The sequence below is a fragment of the Pongo abelii genome, chromosome 14 (genome assembly GCF_028885655.2).
Source record: "Pongo abelii isolate AG06213 chromosome 14, NHGRI_mPonAbe1-v2.0_pri, whole genome shotgun sequence".
Lineage (NCBI taxonomy): Eukaryota > Metazoa > Chordata > Mammalia > Primates > Hominidae > Pongo > Pongo abelii.
This window is the reverse complement of record NC_071999.2, coordinates 116,400,819-116,418,342: the sequence shown is the minus strand read 5'-3', so window position 1 is coordinate 116,418,342 and position 17,524 is coordinate 116,400,819. Positions and strand designations below refer to the sequence as shown.

The 17,524-nt window shown below is 40.7% G+C and overlaps 1 protein-coding gene across 1 annotated transcript in view; it reads left to right on the top strand.

Moving 5' to 3' along the window:
• The window catches only part of COL4A1 (collagen type IV alpha 1 chain), a 157,407-nt gene extending 149,402 nt beyond the window's left edge, over positions 1-8,005 (top strand). The window contains exons 50-52 of the mRNA XM_024230972.3: positions 1,583-1,697; positions 4,456-4,628; positions 6,524-8,005. Of these exons, the coding sequence (XP_024086740.3) occupies positions 1,583-1,697; positions 4,456-4,628; positions 6,524-6,605 (370 nt within the window). The 3' untranslated portion in view covers positions 6,606-8,005. The remainder of the gene's footprint in view (positions 1-1,582; positions 1,698-4,455; positions 4,629-6,523) is intronic.
• The last annotated feature ends 9,519 nt before the right edge of the window (positions 8,006-17,524 follow it).

Sequence of the window (17,524 nt, the reverse complement as noted above, 5' to 3'; positions counted from 1 at the left end):
TATAAGGCCAATTTCAGTCACTGTTGTTTAACTGAACCTTTTAATTCATCTGCATTTGGGTGAATAAAATAGAAAATTGCACACCACACACACACACACACACACACACACACAAGTCCATGGAAAATCAAATGACTCATTCAGCCCTATTCCCCCTTCTGATCCACTTTCATGCAAATGTCCCAGTATAACTAGGTGTAATTATTAACACCATTTATAGTCATTTATCAGCATTGTTAACACTCTGTTCATTTTGTGACTTGAATGTAATTATTCACTGTTGGCGTTTAATTTTTTTTTTAAACAAAGCATTATCCCACCATCAAGGGTTCCCTTCATTGAGAGGGTCTTAGTCAGAACACTGTGCTGTTTTAATTTATTTCTGGTGCAGTCCCAAGGCTGAGCTGAATCACCCTGGCTTGGGAGGCATCCCATCCTTGGGAGGGTCCTCTGGGGGTCACTTCAGCTGCAGTGGATGCTGACAGCCTCGGACCTTGGACAGCTGAGCCAAGAGAGCAGACCAAAAAACAAGTTTCCCGCAACAGGCCTGTGTGGACATTCAGCCTCAAGTTCATTAAAGCATGCATTATTTGTCTTAGTTACTCAACTCACTAAGTGCATTTCTTATACTAAAGATTATTCATAGCTTCAAACAAACTGTTGCATTCCAGAAGGAGTAGCTCTTGGATTTCACCAGCATTTTTTCTGAAGCATTTATTGTGCTTGTGGAAGTACATACTCATTGTCGAAAGATTGGAAAACGCTCAAATACCCAAAGAAGAAAAGTTGCCTGTAACCCCAGCCCCTCCAGGAGAGCCACTGTTAGAGCTTTGTCCTCTTATTTTTCCCTTCTACAAGACAGACGGTTAAATAACTCGTCTTGGATCTATTTTTTAAACAATTTTTTAGGGGCAGGTCTCAGTATGTTGCTCAGGCCGGAGAGCAGTGGCCCACAGGCAGGCTGAGCATAGCTCCCTGCAGCCTTGAACTCTTGGCCTCAGGCAGTCCTGCCTCAGCCTCCCGAGTAGCCAGGACTACAGGCCTGTGTCCTGCTCTAATTTTTTTTTGAGACGGAGTTTCACTCTTGTTGCCCAGGCTGGAGTGCATCGACACGATCTCGGCTCACTGCAACCTCTGCCTCCCAGGTTCAAGTGATTCTCCTGCCTCAGCCTCCCGAGTAGCTGGGATTACAGGCATGTGCCACCATGCCCGGCTAATTTTTTGTATTTTTAGTAGAAACAGCATTTCTCCATGTTGGTCAGGCTGGACTTGAACTTCTGACCTCAGGTGATCCGCCCGCCTTAGCCTCCCAAAGTGCTGGGATTATAGACATGAGCCACCGCGCCCAGCCATCCTGCTCTATTTTTGAATTGAATGTTTTAATACTGAGACAGGCTTATAAAACCAATGGGGAGGTGCTAAACCTCAGAGTCTAAGCAATGGGCACAACGTTTTCCACTTAATATGTAATTGGACCAGAAAGACTGAGTGAGGACGTTGAGTGTAGGTAACGGGGCAGTGCATGGAGGGCGGCCTCTGCCCTGTGCCCCAGCTATGCTGAGTGTCTCTGCTCCACTTCCAGGTGTGCTGTGTGTGAGGCGCCCGCCATGGTGATGGCCGTGCACAGTCAGACCATTCAGATCCCACCGTGCCCCAGCGGGTGGTCCTCGCTGTGGATCGGCTACTCTTTTGTGATGGTAAGTGTCTGGGGAGACGCCGTATTTCCCGGGAAGAGCCCCACTTGCGCCCCATAGTCGCCTCTGTCTGGTGCCTCCACACCTTGGAGTTCTCTGCATCTTGATGTTTAAGCCCCTCCTTCTTCCTCCAACCGTATCCTTCCAAAGCATGCCTCGAAGCCTGGCCTGCTCTGCCTGGTGACAGCAGGGATCTCCAGCACCAGCCAGAACGCTCCTCTGCTCACAGCCAAGATAGCTGGGATGAGCATCTTCCTGGAAATGCAGGCCCGGGCCTCTGCTCCCCTGTGGCTGCTCCACTCAGGTGCTCTACAGCTGTGTTCCAGCACCAGCAATATGAGCAGCTTCTCTATACAAGCAGCTTCTCCATACAACCAGCTTCTCTATATGAGCAGCTTCTTCATATGACCAGCTTCTCCATATGACTAGCTTCTCTGTAGGACCAGCTTGTGCATATGACCAGTTTCTCTATATGACCAGCTTCTGTCTTTGAGCAGCTTCTCTGTATGACCAGCTTCTCTCTATGAGCAGCTTCTCTATATGACCAGATTCTCTATATGAACAGCTTCTGTGTATGACCCGTTTCTCTATATGAGCAGCTTCTCTATATAACCAGCTTCTCCATGTAACCAGCTTCTCCATGTGACCAGCTTCTCTATATGACCAGCTTCTTTACACAGAGGGGAGGCCTCTTTCAGGGAAAGGAGGAAGAGAGCCTGCACGTGGGAAGTACACATTCTACTACAACATGCACGAGCTTGAAAGCAGAAGCTTGAGTTAGGGAGAGAATACCCGAGGGCTGGCTGTGGCCTCCACGAAGGCCCTCTGGGGACGGTGCTGCCTGGGACCCTTCCCATGGGGCAAGGACTGCTCTCCTAGCCCCAGGGCTTCCCTTCCCCACAGAAGCCGATTGAAACAGAAAACAAGGCCCCTGTTTGATACACTCATTGTAGCTTATTTTATTCTATTACCCCAGTTGGCAGTATCGATTGAATATATACAAGTTGTGAACTTGTAAGATCAGAGTTATCCCGGAATTTGCCAATTCCCAGTAAATGACCCTACACGTACATACACATCTGCATCATCACTGGAAGTCCTAGTCCCATCTTCACACTGTCAGGAATGGACAAGTTGTACAATTGACCCACAGATGAACATTATTTATTTGATTGACAGGCTTCATAGCTATTTTCTTCTGTAAATTATTCCAATTGTAGAAAAAATTGGCAGGAAAGCATTTTTTTTAGTGTTTGAGTGAGGACGCTGAGGGTAGGTAACAAGGTAACTCATGAATGGTGTGGCGTCTGCCCTGCGCCCCAGCCGTGTGGAGGGTCTCTGTTCCACCTTCCAGACGTGCTGTGTGCGAGGTGCCCACCATTGCGATTTCCTTCTACTGGATTTTTCTTGTGCTTTTCTACGCATTTTTCCAAGTGTAGAAAAAGTTGGCAGGAAAGCAATTTTTAAAACGTTCGTGCGTGTATACAAGTTTGATTGTATGATTTGCTGGGTTGATTGTACTGCAGCTAGACTCTTCATGTTGCAACACCACCACCAGATTAACAGGTTGTTCCAATAATTCGAAGTGCCGCATTGTAACTACTTTATCGAGAGAGCCAAAAAGGTTGAAAATGCTGTATAGAGAAATCAGGACACTAGCAATGATGTAAGCATGCCATGTTCATTAAAAGGTAGATTGGATTCGCCGCTCCGTAATCATAAGAAATACTGAGTGGAATCTCTGAGTGTCGGAGACAGCCCACAGTTGCACTGAGGAACCACAGGAAAGCTGTTGTCACCACCACCCCTTGTCTGGGTGTCACAAAGACCTGAAACAGTGATTGCCCATAATTTCTCTAAATCAGGAGCAAACGAAAATAGTGACGTTCTAGAGAACAGTGTCTTCCAGCACCTCCTCTGAGTTCTCAAGACGGTGGCTCTGGTGTGGAGGTCTGGAGACCCCTGTCCTTGCCTCTGCTCCGCCTTGAAGCTGTGTGATCCTGGTCAGATCCCAGAATGTCCTCAGCTGGGAATCAGTGGAGTTAGCCTTGTCCTCAAAGGTCTCTTGTGTCTCTAAAATTCTAGAGTTCACATTTCCCATATCTGAAATAATAGTCACGGGGATCTGTTGTAATGTCTTAGTCAAGTTTGTATGTCATTCATTTTAAGGTCTTGATTTCTGAGTACAGGAAGGTCCTACTTAAACCTGCTAGATCAAAATGCAATTTGATAAAGTTATAGTAGTAGCTATTTTTTCTCTTTCTCTTGTTTTTCTCTCTTTTTAAAGAAAAAAAATTGAATGATTATTCTTTACCTTGTTATAAGATAAATAGCATCTAATATAGCAAATACAGGAGTGCATTTGTAAAGTCTGATTCCACATCAGTTGTTTACAACATTATTTGAACATTTTGGCTGTTGTCTCATGCCCCATGTTAGAATGGGTTGGAGTGTTTCAAATCTAATACACAGTGAGCTCTTCTTTAAACTCTAATAAAGCTGGGCTGGTCACCTATTTGGGAAGCAGCCATTAGACAATCCCTGGGGCCATGTTGAGCACTATGGGGTCCCGGCCGTGCAGGCACTGGCTTGCCGGCCAGCCCGATAATTGGGGCACAGAGTGTGTCCTGTGGTGACCACATGAGGCTGCAGTGTGTGGCTTTCCAGAGGGAACACCCTGGCTCCTTCCTGGGAAGGATCGATCTCTTTCCCGGTGTGTGGGGAGGGAACCTTTGACTCACGGCTTGCATCTGTTCCGCAGCACACCAGTGCTGGTGCAGAAGGCTCTGGCCAAGCCCTGGCGTCCCCCGGCTCCTGTCTGGAGGAGTTTAGAAGTGCGCCATTCATCGAGTGTCACGGCCGTGGGACCTGTAATTACTACGCAAACGCTTACAGCTTTTGGCTCGCCACCATAGAGAGGAGCGAGATGTTCAAGTAAGTGGGAGCACTGCTTTTTTGCAGGCTGCTGGCCCCTTTGTGACTTTATTTTTTAATCATCCGCGATCCGTAACACCTTCCAATGCAAAGTCTCAAAGATGGTTAGTAATGAATATTTGATGCTGTTTGACATGGGCAGATGACCGAGACGATTTTCAAAGGCAGACCTTGAGTCATAGGTTTAATTTTTTCATTTACCGAAGAACCATGAAAGAAAAAGGTGATTTTCCATGTTTTCTAGGTGAATGTACTAAAATGTAATTAAAGCAACTGAAATCTCCAGCGCATGTGTGAAATGCGGTATATTAATAATCCCAGGCAGAAGAAGTGAGCAGCGTTCATTTTCATGTCATTTATAACACTGATCATAATGTACACTTTGTGTAAGTTCTGAGTGACTTCACAAGGTATTTTTTTTAGACCTGTGCAAATAAAAATTAATTTCAGCACAAATTCAGCTGAAATTGAGAGGGAAGACCCTTCCTTCCTTTTCCATTACAAAAATCTCACCTTTAAAATGACTGTCCCAAGTGGCTACTAACCTTGCTGGAGTTGACTGGGAGCCGGTCCGGTCCCCGAAGGCCAGGAGCACATAATGAACCCTCTATCTGGAGCCCCAGCTGCAGCCCCGCTGGAGCCAATGCAGAAGGCTGATGGAGCTGGCACAGCTGCTTACTGTTCATTTCCAGAACAAGTGCTTCTCACCCCTGGAGATAAGCCTTTCCGTCTTCACCTTTTTGGAGAGAATTATATGGAACTCTGCTATGATCCTGTCTCTTTCCAGCTTAGATAGTAAGAGGCAGAACAACATACACGCTCCTCTAATTCGTTATTCATCCAAAAAGTGCCGCGTGCCTAACTGGTGGTTTATTGGAGCCTTTCAAGGAACTGGAGACTTGACATCCATGCTGCAGATAGAGTTTCACCATTCACTACCAAAATGAGTGCACTTTGTTCATGCCTCAGCCCCTGCAGTGTCCTCTTATAAGGTTGATAAGTAATGATGGGTTTTTTTTTTTTTAACCAGCAGCCTGATACAATAAACTAAAATGTTTTCCCAAAGCAAATTAGGTAAGATCCCATTCATTTAAATAATAAACTTGAGGGTACTAGAATTTGCACCAAAAGTTAATAAAATAAGCAGCCTCAATTTTAGGATGAAGCACTCTCATAAATGGCTATTTTAATTTAATTAAATTAATTAATTTATTTATTTTTATTTTAATAGAATTTTCTCAGTACCAATTTTAGTTCAGATTTTACCTTTTCAACAATCAAAATAATGTAGAGTTTCTAAGCTTGAGAAACACTTAGGACATTAAATGTCTTTCCCTCTTTTTGGCCTCAAAGCAGACCATCTGCATAGACATCCTTCAAAAGTTATAAAAGTATTTCGAGGTCTAGGGAATTACTCCGGATTTATTAATCGTCACATCATTCCACAAATATTTAATGAACACTTACTATGTGTGTAAAGTGTTGCAGAGAAGAATAATATCTTCTTCTTACCCTGGAGGAGTTTATGATCTAGTGGAGGAGAAAGGAAAAAAAGTGAAATTGTAGTACGAGGAGGCAGGGTGGCACAGAGGGGAATGGCCAAGGCTTCGGAGCCAGACTGATGTGGTGGGACTTCAGCTGTGCCCTAAGGGGCTGTGGGCACTGGGGCAGGTGCCAGGGCCTGGTGTGCAGATGGTAACCTGCAGTGTTCTGTGTGCGTGGGACCGTGTGTGCACTGCACCCAGCACATGCCTGCTCACTGGGTGGTACCAGGTTGGGGCCTGATGCCAGGGGCTGGGCTGATCCCTTAGAGATTTCTGAGCAGGGCAGGAGTGCCATGTTTCTGATGTGCTGTGAGATGATGGCCAATGGTGTGTCTCTGCGTTGTGTTTTAGGAAGCCCACGCCGTCCACCTTGAAGGCAGGGGAGCTGCGCACGCACGTCAGCCGCTGCCAAGTCTGTATGAGAAGAACATAATGAAGCCTGACTCAGCTAATGTCACAACATGGTGCTACTTCTTCTTCTTTTTGTTAACAGCAACGAACCCTAGAAATATATCCTGTGTACCTCACTGTCCAATATGAAAACCGTAAAGTGCCTTATAGGAATTTGCGTAACTAACACACCCTGCTTCATTGACCTCTACTTGCTGAAGGAGAAAAAGACAGCGATAAGCTTTCAATAGTGGCATACCAAATGGCACTTTTGATGAAATAAAATATCAATATTTTCTGCAATCCAATGCACTGATGTGTGAAGTGAGAACTCCATCAGAAAACCAAAGGGTGCTAGGAGGTGTGGGTGCCTTCCATACTGTTTGCCCATTTTCATTCTTGTATTATAATTAATTTTCTACCCCCGGAGATAAATGTTTGTTTATATCACTGTCTAGCTGTTTCAAAATTTAGGTCCCTTGGTCTGTACAAATAATAGCAATGTAAAAATGGTTTTTTGAACCTCCAAATGGAATTACAGACTCAGTAGCCATATCTTCCAACCCCCCAATATAAATTTCTGTCTTTCTGCTATGTGTGGTACTTTGCAGCTGCTTTTGCAGAAATCACAATTTTCCTGTGGAATAAAGATGGTCCAAAAATAGTCGAAAATTAAATATATATATATATTAGTAATTTATATAGATGTCAGCAATTAGGCAGATCAAGGTTTAGTTTAACTTCCACTGTTAAAATAAAGCTTACATAGTTTTCTTCCTTTGAAAGACTGTGCTGTCCTTTAACATAGGTTTTTAAAGACTAGGATATTGAATGTGAAACATCCATTTTCATTGTTCACTTCTAAACCAAAAATTATGTATTGCCAAAACCAAACCCAGGTTCATGAATATGGTGTCTATTATAGTGAAACATGTACTTTGAGCTTATTGTTTTTATTCTGTATTAAATATTATCAGGGTTTTAAACACTAATCACAAACTGAATGACTTGACTTCAAAAGCAACAACCTTAAAGGCCGTCATTTCATTAGTATTCCTCATTCTGCATCCTGGCTTGAAAAACAGCTCTGTTGAATCACAGTATCAGTATTTTCACACGTAAGCACATTCGGGCCATTTCCGTGGTTTCTCGTGAGCTGTGTTCACAGACCTCAGCAGGGCGTCGCATGGACCGCAGGAGGGCAAATTCGGACCGCTAGGCCTGAAACGACATTTCACTAAAAGTCTCCAAAACATTTCTAAGACTACTAAGGCCTTTTATGTAATTTCTTTAAATGTGTATTTCTTAAGAATTCAAATTTGTAATAAAACTATTTGTATAAAAATTAAGCTTTTATTAATTTGTCGCTAGTATTGCCACAGACGCATTAAAAGAAACTTACTGCACAAGCTGCTAATAAATTTGTAAGCTTTGCATACCTTAGATCATTTTTATTTTGCACTTCTTCCAAATGAGAGTCACAGACTGGGGGTGATTTATAGTGACTACAACAAGGAAAAAAAGATTGGTGTTCTCCATCTCTTCCTCTTTCGTCGCCTCCTCACTCCCTCCTTTGCATCCTTCCATCTGTCCCCCCAGAGAGCTGTCATCTATCTCTCCATCCATCCATTCATTCACTGTACAAATGCCAGTTCCCAGGCATTGGTTAAGTAGAAGATAGACAGCGATGAATAGCACACATATATAGCCATTAAGTGTGAATCCACTGGGGGTTAGAGCTGAGATTTTAGTTATATTAGGAGTGGAGCAGAGGGCTGGATTCCAAGTATTACTTGATATAGGAAAAAAAAAAATAGATGGCTGATTTCTTTTCCCTAATGACTTAAGCTTCAGTTTGAACTGGATCAGAATATAGTCCACGGAGAATGAATGAGTTACTGAATACTCAGAAAAAAGCTCTCAATACGATGATGCTGTCAGTTAACTCACCCACCAGAGCTATCCTGAAGACAGGACAGAAGGTGAACACGCAGCACAGCGCTCCAGGCAGGCCAAGAGGCAGGGACCCGATTCGCCACCTTTTCGCCACTTTTGACAAAACCAGTGAAAAGCGTTCTTTCGCTCTCCTTAGTATATAGAAGGGTAGAGAAGAAAATTAAAATCGTTAGGCTTAGTTTCTACTGAAGTTACTGAGAGGTATTAAGAGCCACTTCAGAGCATTTCGTACATGTACATATATTTTGTGTACAAAATTTTGAACACGTATATACATATACATATCTATGTATAAAGTTCATTTATCATGTTTATTATATACAATTTAGTATCCCTAGGAAAGTACAAGGAAGATAATATAACACTGTGGATCCCAACATTCAAATTCCGTGCATCTTATACCTGTTATTCTGAAAGCAGTTTTTATGTTTTTTAAATTAACTTACAGTAAAACTGACTTATTTGGATGTACATTTCTATGAATTGTGAACTTATAAATAGGTTCACATACCCATAACCAAATCAGCATGCAGAACGGTTTCATCACCTAAAAACCTTCAAACCTGCACTATGTATAACACGCTCAGGCACCCTAACCTGGTCATCAACCATGGAACTCTCCCCCATCATAGATGGTCTATTCAAGAATGGAACAATAGACTTGAAACTGTCTTCTTTCACTGAGCATAATGTATTTGACATTCCTCCAAGTCATTATGTGTATCAATAGTTTGTTCCTTTTTACTGCTGAGTGGGATGGCATTTTATAGACATACCACCCTTCACTTATCTATTCACCTGTTGAAGGATATTTGGGTTGTTTCTGGGTTTTGGTGATTATAAATAGGAATAAACATTCACATTCAGGTTTGCATGTGAATGTAAGTCTTCCTTACTTTAGGATAAATGCCCAGTACTAAGACAGCTGTGCCATAGGGGAAGTGTGTGTTTAATGTTTTAAGGAGCTGCCAAACCGTCTTCCAGGATGGCTGCACCATGGTACCTTCCACAGCAACCAATGGGAGCTCCAGTGGCTCCACATCCCCTCCAGTATTTGACTTTGCCAGCAATTTTTCTATGTGTATGTGGTCTTCTCACAAGTATATAGTGGCATTAACTATGGTTAATTTGCATTTCTCTAATGGTTAATGATGTTGAACAGTTTTTGGCTGTCTGTATATCTTGTATATCCTTTTTTTTAAAGTGTTTGTTAAGCCTTTGCTCAGTCTTTTTAAAACTTTTATTTTATTTTATTTTTAGATGGGGTCTTACTCTGTTGCCCAGGCTGAACTGCAGTGGCCTAATCTCGGCTTGCTGTAACCTCCACCTCCTGGGCTCAAGTGATCCTCCAACCTCAGCCTCCTGAGTAGCTGGAACTGCAGGTGTGTGTGCCACGCACCCAGCTAATTTTTTTTGTATTTTTGTAGAGACTGGGTTTCACCATGTTGTCTAGGCTGGCCTCCAACTCCTAGACTCAAGTGATCTGCCCACCTTGGCCTCCCAAAGTGCTGGGATTACAGGCGTGAGCCACCGTGTCCGGCCCCTTTGCTCAGGTTTTCAATTAGGTTGCTCGTTTTCATACTGTTGCATTCTGAAAGTTTTTCGCATATTCTGGTTACAAGTCCATTTTTGGATAAGTGATTTGCAAATTCATCCACTTGATGTCTTTCACAGAGCTAAACTTTTTTGCTTTTTAAAATTTCAGCTTTTATTTTAGATACAGCGGTGTATATGCAGGATTGTTACACAGGTGTATAGTACCAGGTGGTAAGGGTGGTACCCAATAGGTAGCTTTTCAACCCAGGCCCCATCCTCCCTCCCCACTGTAGTATTCTGCAGTGTTGATTGTTCCCATGTTTATGTCCATGTGTAAAGCTAAACTTTTTAATTTTGGTGATATCCAACTTATCAATTTTTGTTTTCTTCCATTGGACATGCTTTTGCTGTTATGGTTAAGAACCCGTTGATGTACCCTAGCTCACAAATATTTTCTCTTGTCTTTTCTTCTCAAAGTTTTATGGTTTTACTTACTACATTTCGATTTGTAATCCATTTTTTAATTGATGAAATTCACATAACGTAAAATTCACCATGTTAAGGTGAACAATTCGGTGGCATGTAGTACATTCACAATGCTGTGCCACCACCTGTGTCTAGTTCTAAGCCACCTGCTTCTAGTACTAAGCCAGCTTCATCTAGCACTAAACCACCTACATCTAGTTGTAAACCAGCTGCATCTAGTACTAAATTACCTGCACCTAGCACTAAACCTCCTACATCTAGTTCTAAACCACCTGCATCTAGTTCTAAACCACCTGCATCTAGTTCTAAACCAGCTGCATCTAGTACTAAACCATCTGCATCTAGTACTAAACCATCTGCATTTAGCTCTAAACCACCTGCATCTAGTGCTAAATCCCCTTCATCTAGTTCTAAACCAGCTGCATCTAGTACTAAACCAGCTGCATCTAGTTCTAAACAACCTGTTTCTAGTGCTAAACCACCTTCATCTAGTTCTAAACCACCTACATCTAGTAGTAAACCAACTGCATCTAGTTCCAAACCAGCTGCATCTAGTTCTAAACCACCTGCATCTAGTTCTAAATCAGTTGCACCTAGTTCTAAATCAGTTGCATCTAGTTCTAAATCAGTTGCATCTAGTTCTAAACCACCTGCATCTAGTTCTAAATCAGTTGCATCTAGTTCTAAACCACCTGCATCTAGCTCTAAACCAGTTGCATCTAGCTCTAAACCACCTGCATCTAGTTCTAAACCACCTGCATCTAGCTCTAAACCACCTGCATCTAGTTCTAAATCAGTTGCATCTAGTACTAAACCATCTGCATCTAGTTCTAAACCACCTGCATCTAGTTCTAAATCAGTTGCATCTAGTACTAAACCATCTGCATGTAGTTCTAAATCAGCTGCACCTAGTTCTAAACCACCTGCATCTAGTTATAAACTACCTTCATCTAGTTCTAAACCAGCTGCATCTAGTATTAAACCACCTGCACCTAGTTCTAAACCACCCGCATTCAGTTCTAAATCAGTTGCATCTCATACTAAACCACCTCCATCTAGTACTAAACGACCTGCATCTAGTACTTAACCACTTGTATCTAGTACTAAACCACTTGTGTCTAGTTCCAAAACTAGTTCCATCACACCAAAGCCCCATGCCCATTCAGAAGTCACACCCCATTCCCTCCCTTCCCTTCTGTCCCTGGCAAACACCAGTCTGCTTTCTGACTCTATACATTTGCCCACTTTGGATATTTCATAAAGTGCATGACTTTCGTGTGTGCTTTCTTTCACTTAGCATGATCTTCTCAAGGTTATCCACATTGTGGCATGCATCAGTACTTCGATCACTTTTATGGCTGTATAACTTCCATCATGTAAATATGCTACATTTTCTTTATCCACTCACCCATTCATGAACATGTGGACTATCTTGATGTTTGGCTACTGTGAATAGTGTTGCTGTGCACGTGCATTTGTTTGAGCTCCTGTTTTCTTTTCTTTCTTTTTTTTTTTTTTTTTTGAGATGGAGTCTCGCTGTGCCGCCCAGGCTGAAGTGCAGTGGCACGATCTCAGCTCACTGCAAGCTCCGCCTTCTGGGTTCAGGCCATTCTCCTGCCTCAGCCTTTCCAGTAGCTGGGACTACAGGCGCCCGCCACCACGCCCGGCTAATTTTTTGTATTTTTAGTACAGACGGGGTTTCACCATGTTAGCTAGGATGGTCTCGATCTCCTGACCTCGTGATCCACCCACCTCAATTCTTTAGGGTATCTACCTAGGAATGGAATTGCTGAGTCTGTGTTTAACTTTTTGAGGAACTGCCAAACTCTTTTCCACAGAGGCTGAACTGTTTTACACTCCCACCAACAGTGATGCGGGCTCCATTTCCTCTACGTCCTTGTCCACACTTATGATTTTCCAATTTTTGATTATAACCATCTTAGTGGGTGTGAAGGGGTCATGGTTTTGATTTGCGTTTTCCTAATTTTTCATGATGCTCTGCATCTTTTCAATGTGCTTCTTGGCCATTTATGTATTGAGTAGACATTTGAAATGTTTACTCAATTTCTTTTCCATTTTAAATTAGGTTGTTTGTCTTTTTGTTATTTATTTACTTTTGAGACAGGGTCTCACTCTTTCACCCAGGCTGGAGTGCAGTGGCACAATCATGGCTCACTGCAGCCTCAACCTCCCAGGTTCCGGTGATCCACCCACATCAACCTCCTGAATAGCTAGGACTACAACAGGTATGCGCCACCACACTCAGCTAATTTCTCTAATTTTTTTTTTTTAGAGATGGGGTCTCACTATGTTGCCAGGAATGCGCTCAAACTCCTGGGCTCAAGCGATCCTCCTGCCTGGGCCCCCCAAACTACTGGGATTACAGTTGTGCACCACCATGCTTGACCCATCTTTTTGTTGTTTACTTGTAAGCATTCCTCATATATTCTGAATAGTAGACCCTTATCAGATACATGATTTGCAAATATATTTTCCTATTATGAAGATTGTCTTTTTACTTTTTTAATAATGTACGTTAGTGCACAAAGGTTTTTAATGTTGATGAAGTACGATTTATCTATTTTTCATCTGTTGCTCATGCCTTTAATGTCATATCTAAGAATCCATTGCCAGATCCAAGGTCATGAATATTTACTCCTATGTTTTCTTCTATTTCTTCCTTTTCTTATTTCACCCCTCCTACACACACACCTCCTTTTCTTTTTCTTGCCTCTTTGTACTCTCCAGAATTTTTAGTACAATGTTAAATAGGAGTGGTGAATGTGGGCATTCTTCCCTTGTTCTTGATCTTAAGAAAAAAGTATTTAGTCTTTCATCATTAAATATGACGTTTACTACAGGGTTTAAAAAAAAAAAACAGATATCTTTATCCCTGTAAGTATCATGAGTGGATATCAAATGTTGTTGAATGCCTTTTCTGCATCAACGACAATCCCATATGCAATCCCATATGATAGGATTATATGGCCTTTCTTCTTCAGCTTGTTGAAACAGTGGATAATAGTGATTGATAATCAAAGATCAGACCAGTTTTATATTTCTGGGATAAAGCCCACTTGGTCATGATATGTTATTCTTTTTATATATTGAGCATTTGATCTGCTAGTACTTACTAGAGTTTCTTATGTCTGTGTTAGTGAGGAAAATTGCTTTTAACTTTATTTTCTTATATTACCTTTGGCTTTTCTATGAAATAATGCCATTTGCAAAAAAAAAAAAAAAATGAGCTAGGAAATATTCCCATCTCTTCTGTTTTCTGGAAGACATTATGTAGAGTTGTTTTTTTTTTTTTAGATATTTAATAGAATTTGTCAATAAAACCATTTGGTCCTGCAAATTTCCTTTCTTGGTAGGTTTTCAACTATAAAATTTAAGTTACAAATAGTTATAGGACTATTCAAGATATCTATTTCATCTTGGACGAGTTATATAACTTTTTCTTTCAAGGATTAGTTCATACTAAGTTGTCGAATTTGTGGGTGTAGAGTTATTCCTAGTATTCTATTATCTCCATGTCTGTGAAGCCTGTAGCGGCATTTATTATTTCTTTCCTGATATTGAAGATTTTCATCTTCCATCTTTTTCTTTGTCAAATTCATTAGAAGTTTGTCAATATTATTGATCTTTTCAGAGAACCAGCTTTTGGATTTACTGATTTTTTTCTATTTTTTCTGCCTTCAATTTCAACAATTTTTTTCTCTTATCTTTATTATTTCCTTTCATGTTCTTATTTTGTGTTTATTTTGCTCTTCTTTTTCTAGTTTCTTAAGGTGTAAGCGTACATGATTAATTTGAGACTTTTTTCTTTTTAAATGTAAGCATTTGATGCTATATATTTCCCTCTAAGCACTGATTTACCTGCATCCCATGAATTGTTTGTATTTTCATTTACATTCAATTCAAAATAAGTTTTAATTTCTTTGATACTTCCTATGATCCATGGCTTATTTGGAAGTATGTTGCTTAGTTTCCAAATGTTTGTAGATTTTTCTGTTATATTTCTGTTTTTGATATCTGGTTTAATTTCATTATGATCACAGCACATACTACATATGCTTTCAATAATTGTGCATTTGTTAAAGTTTCTTTTATTCTTTCTTGGTGAGTGTTCCATGTACAATTGAAAAGAATATGTATTCTATTAGTGTTGGATAGATTGTTCTATAAATGTAGTTTATGATCCACTTGGTTGATGGTATTGCTCAGTTCTTTTATATCCCTTTGATTTTCTGTCTATAGTTCTGTCATTTACTGAGAGATGAATGTTGAAGTTTCCAATTTTTTTATGGATTTTTAAATTTCTTCTTTCAGTTGGAACAGTTTGCTTTTTCTATTTTTAAGTTCCATTATTAGGGGTGCACACGGTTAGTATTGTTCTGACTTCTTGGTGAGTCAACTCTTTTACCATTATACTACCTGCCTTTTTATGTCTGGGAATTAGTTTTTGCTCCAAAATCTACTTTGTCTGATATTAATATAGCCACTCCATCTTTCTTTTGATTGCTATTTGCTTGATAAGTCTTCTCTATTTTGTTATTTGTATCCTATCCATATTCTTATATTTGAAGCAAGGTTCTTGCTGACAACATATAGTCGGGTCATATTTTTCAAATCTGTTCTGGCAATCTTTGTATTTTAATTAGTGTGTTTAGACTGGGTTTGTGTTTAAAGCAATTATTGGTATGTTTGGATTTAAGTCTAGCTTTTTGTTATTGGTTTTCTATATGCTACTGTTCATTTTCTCTTTTTCTGCCTTTTTTTGTTATTTACACATTTTCTAGTTTGCTATTTTAGCTTACTTGTGTTGTTTCCTACATTGATATATTTTTAAAACCCCCAAAAAAAGTCTTTCATATTTACCCAGCTATTTCCCATTTATATTTTACTTTCTTTATTCTTGATGTTTCAAAGTACCTTTTAGAATAATTTTTCTTATGTTCAAAGAACTTCCCTTAACAATTCTTTTAGAGAAATATATATTCTTTTAGTTTTTCTTCACTTGAAAAATGTCTTTATTTCACCTCTACTGGGTATTTTTTTCCACTGGACATAGAATTCTAATAGTTCTTCGCCTTCAACAATTTAAATCTATTGTTTACTTTCTTTCCTTCTGGCCTCTATTTAGTTTCTGATAATAAACCCTGAGTCATTCAAATTGGTGTTCCCCTCTAAGTAATGTGCTGTCTCTGGCTACTTTTAGGATTTCTCATTCTCTCTAACTTTCAGACATTTAATTATGACATGTCTGTGTGTGGATTGGGTTCTTTAGCTTTGTGAGTCCGTAGATGTATGTCTTTCTCTTACGGAAAATGTTGGTGTTTGGGGGTTTTTGCAGGCCAATGATTGGGTCAGGTTCCAGGCTGCAAGCTTCAATTCACCTTCTATAGGTAGATCTGTTTTTGCGGTACTATTCAGATCTGTCCTGCATGCGTGCCCACCAATGGCCTGTCTGGGTGTGGGCAGTTTCGGCAGTTTTCAGTTTGGTAGCTGTTTAGAGTCAGATCTATGCACACACACATCAAAGATGAGTCCAGGAGTCCATGAATATTTTACTGGATCTCCTTCTCTCATTCCAGCCTCCCACTGAACTCCCCATTACTTTTCAGATCCTAACATTCCTCTTGTTGACTCTTTGTTTCTAAAATTGTGTCTTCACTTACTCTGCACATAATTTCTGTGGCTGCAGCCATATCTGGGCTAAACAGCAGAAGAACTGGAGAAAAAATATGGTAAAATTCTCCTGCTTTGGTGGTACATCTAAATCTGGTTTTCTTTCCCAGTCTGTCTGCTACTGTTCACTGACAGAGTCCTCTAATAGCTGCCCCATGCACTCAGCAGGAGGGACAGGCTGGAGTGGCCTGCTAAACTTTACATGGGACTGGCACCAGCCACAATAGCAATTTAGAAGCATACAGAGTACTTGTTTTGATGGTTTTAAGTATGCTGGTGATAAACAGAAGATAATCAAATGATTCACCTTTGGTCATTTAAAAAATCTTTTCACTCTCTTTTCTAAAGCTTGAACACACCATAGTCTACCAATTTAGTTAACTATCGTTCATGGGCTTTTCGATTTTAATGGCTGTATGCTGGCTCTTTCCATGCACTTTTTCAGTCTAGCTTACTGGACTTTAAATTACATGCATTAGCTTGTACTCATTTGGGGTACCATCACTTTTACACCAGAATTCTTCAAGCCTAAGACTCAGTGCACCCATCCTGTATCTGAACCCAAGAGTCATTTTGTTATCCTCATAAAACTAGACAAATCTGAGTTCAGATGCTGACTCTGCCACTTACAAACTTGTGACCTTGGGTAAGATATAAAACCTCTCAGAGATCAGTACAAATTAGGTCATTTTTACTTGTAATTCTTCCAAATCAGAATCATAGACTGAGAAGGATTTACAAAAAAAGGGAAAACCTGTTTGGCTGTATCACTCATCATCCTTCTACTCATTCTCTGCTTCCTTCCATCTGTTCCTTCCATCCACTCATCCATCCATCATCCATCCATCCATCCATCATCCATCCATCATCCATCCACTCATCCATCCATCATCCATCCATCCATCCATCCATCATCCATCCATCATCCATCCATCCATCCATCCATCATCCATCCATCATCCATCCACTCATCCATCCATCATCCATCCATCCATCCATCCACTCATCCATCCATCATCCATCCATCCATCCATCCACTCATCCATCCATCATCCATCCATCCATCCATCCACTCATCCATCCATCATCCATCCACTCATCCATCCATCATCCATCCACTCATCCATCCATCATCCATCCATCCATCCATCCATCATCCATCCATCATCCATCCATCATCCATCCATCATCCATACATACATTCATCTGTTCATCCATCCATCTACTCATCCATCAGTTCATCCATCCATCCATCCATCCATCCATCCACTGATCTATCTCTTCATCATTCAT